Source organism: Grus americana, chromosome 5 (genome assembly GCF_028858705.1).
Source record: "Grus americana isolate bGruAme1 chromosome 5, bGruAme1.mat, whole genome shotgun sequence".
In the NCBI taxonomy this organism is placed as follows: Eukaryota; Metazoa; Chordata; class Aves; order Gruiformes; family Gruidae; genus Grus; species Grus americana.
The window spans coordinates 2,255,384-2,258,041 of NC_072856.1; the positions used below are offsets into that span (position 1 = coordinate 2,255,384).

At 47.1% G+C, this 2,658-nt stretch overlaps 1 protein-coding gene across 1 annotated transcript; it reads left to right on the forward strand.

The window, feature by feature from the left end:
• The first annotated feature begins 752 nt into the window (after positions 1–752).
• On the forward strand, positions 753–1,691 carry LOC129207024 (olfactory receptor 1509-like). Its single transcript, XM_054827324.1, has one exon. It carries the CDS (start codon positions 765–767, stop codon positions 1,689–1,691), a length of 927 nt encoding a protein of 308 aa, XP_054683299.1. The 5' UTR covers positions 753–764.
• The last annotated feature ends 967 nt before the right edge of the window (positions 1,692–2,658 follow it).

Here is a 2,658-nt window from a genome sequence, read left to right on the forward strand (position 1 = left end):
TAAGCGACAAAGAGGTAGAGAAACCGTGCAGAGTTTTGCAGCTTCTGCTGTTAGAAAACACAATTTCTTCAGGAGAGCGTGTTCTGTGAACAGCAGGCCTAAGAGAGCACTCAAGCTACTAAACAGCTGCTAGCTCAATGGAGAGGAATACCAGTGAAGAACCTCCCAGACCTGGTTTCTGTGCATGTATTTCTAGTTTCAGAGTGGACAAGCTAACTGGAGAGCCCTTTCATCAGTTTAGAGGAATGCAGTTAGGAGTAGAACATGGAACAGCTCATGGTTGAGCCATATATCGTAGACATAGTGGTTGAGCATGGCAAATGTTCGCTTTCCATCACAGCACTTTAAACTCCCAGTAGGCAAAAGGACAGCATAGCATTTTTCCAGCATTTGTGGCTTTTGTCCTGTGAAAGTAGGATGTGATTCCTCCCTGAGAGAATGGGAGCACACACTTTGTCACACCAACTAAAATGCAAAAAAATAGTGGTCAGAGTGAGTTCAGCAGTGAGGGTCAGTGTGGAGGGACCAGAAGCCTGAAAAGGGAGGGGGAAGGCAGGAGTACAGAGGCGAACAGTGCTCTTTGCAAACACTGCTCACCATAAGTTATGATGTGACACTGTGCTTTCTGTAGCAGGCAGAAGAGCAGTAAATGCATCCTGCTTTCATCATCCATGAACCTTGGAGCTGTAGCACATCCCCTTCTCGTCCTGGTCAGCCCATGACTTCACTCCCACACCTGTGGTACGGGAGCCTGAGCTGAAGCGATGGCACTGGGAAACTTCTCCCGGGTGACCGAATTCATCCTCCTGGGCCTTTCTGATACAAGGGAGCTGCAAGTCCTCTTCTTCACCTTCTTCTTCCTGGCCTATGCCATGGTTCTGCTGGGGAACCTTCTCATCATTGTGACAGTCAGGACTGACCCCAAGCTGTCCTCACCCATGTACTTTCTCCTTTGCAATTTGTCCTTCATAGATATCTGCTGCACCACTGTCATCTCTCCCAGGATGCTGGTGGACCTGCTCTCCCAGAGGAAAGCCATTGCGTTTGAAGACTGTATAGCCCAGCTGTTTTTTCTGCACTTTGTTGGGGCATCAGAGATGTTCCTCCTGACTGTGATGGCATATGACCGCTACACTGCCATCTGCAAACCCCTGCACTACACAGCCATCATGAGCCGGCAGGTCTGCTGGGTCCTGGTATCTGCCTGCTGGGCAGGGGGCTTCCTCCACTCCATGGTCCAGACGCTCCTCACAATGCAGCTCCCCTTTTGTGGCCCTAACAGAATCGACAACTACTTCTGTGACGTGCCTCCTGTCATTCGGCTTGCCTGTACGGACATCTATGTCACTGAGTGGCTCATGGCATCCAACAGTGGCTTAATATCTCTGGTTTGCTTCCTGGTCCTGGTCACATCTTACACGTTCATCCTGGTCACAGTCAGGGTCCGCTTCACCGAGGGGCGCTGGAAAGCGCTCTCCACCTGTGCCTCACATGTGATGGTCGTCACTCTCTTCTTTGTACCCTGCATCTTCATCTACCTCCGGCCCTTTTCTACCTTCCCCTCCGACAAGCACATCTGTGTGATCTACACTGTCTTCTCCCCGGTGATGAACCCCCTCATCTATACCCTGAGGAATAACGAGGTGAAGGCGTCCATCTGGAAATTGTGGAAGCGCTGCAGAGTCTTCTGAGACAAGCTAGGATTGCAGCAAACCTGGAGTTACTTTCCTACAGACTAATGGCAGATTGGGGCATGGGAGCAGGGGTGGAATTCAACATGTAGGCAACATCTGAAATCCACAGGATGTTTAGTTCCAGTTAAGGAATTTACCTAACCTTGGTTTCTTCAGAGCCGTAGATTTCTTTGGTACTCTTATCTGTTTTGTTGGCTTTAGGTCCCCTTAGTCCACCTATGGATTTTTCACTGCTGCAGGACAGATGAGACATTTTAAAGGTTTTTACTACTCACATAGCTTTGCAATTATAATTGCAGTTTCTGATGACAATTAGAACATCCTTCTCTGCACCCTCAAAGAGAAGTCAGAAGTACAGAGTGACAGCACTATGCTGTGAGCTTTGTGATGCAGTGAGTAAATTAGAAGTTTTGCTCGGGCAGAGCTCAGATGTTTGGGATGAAATTCTAAGGGAAAAGGAATTATGCTGCAGAATATAGTAGAGTCTGAAGAACAACCATTTGAGCACTGGATCTGCACAAGCGGGAAACATTGAGCAGCCTCTGGACCTTGCCTGGAAAGAGCAAACCACCATTACACAACAGAACTTTGTTTATTAAGAAACATAGAGAAATTTTTAAGGCATGGATAATTCTTTTCCCCTGAACTACAAATCAGAAAGATCTGAACAACTGTGGTCTTTGTCAGTGTCTTTTTTCCCCCCTGTTGTCTTGTCTTTGCTTTTCTATGTTTGTTTCCATGATATTCCTCTGTTTCTCATAAAAATGGATGGACTCTTCCCATCACCACAGCCATTTCTCTGCCATGGCAAGTGATTACAACCTGTTCAAAACCATTTCAGATCCTGTCTTAAGATATTACCTACTGTTACCACAAAAATCTGGTTAGAAAGGAGTTCTGGAGCCTGAGTGACTCCTCTTTCCACGTTGTTGGTGAAAGAAAATAATTTCCTGTGCTTCAGCTC

Bases quoted from the DNA above. Each gene is read 5' to 3' on its own strand.
- LOC129207024 (XM_054827324.1), top strand. From the start codon at position 765: ATGGCACTGGGAAACTTCTCCCGGGTGACCGAATTCATCCTCCTGGGC.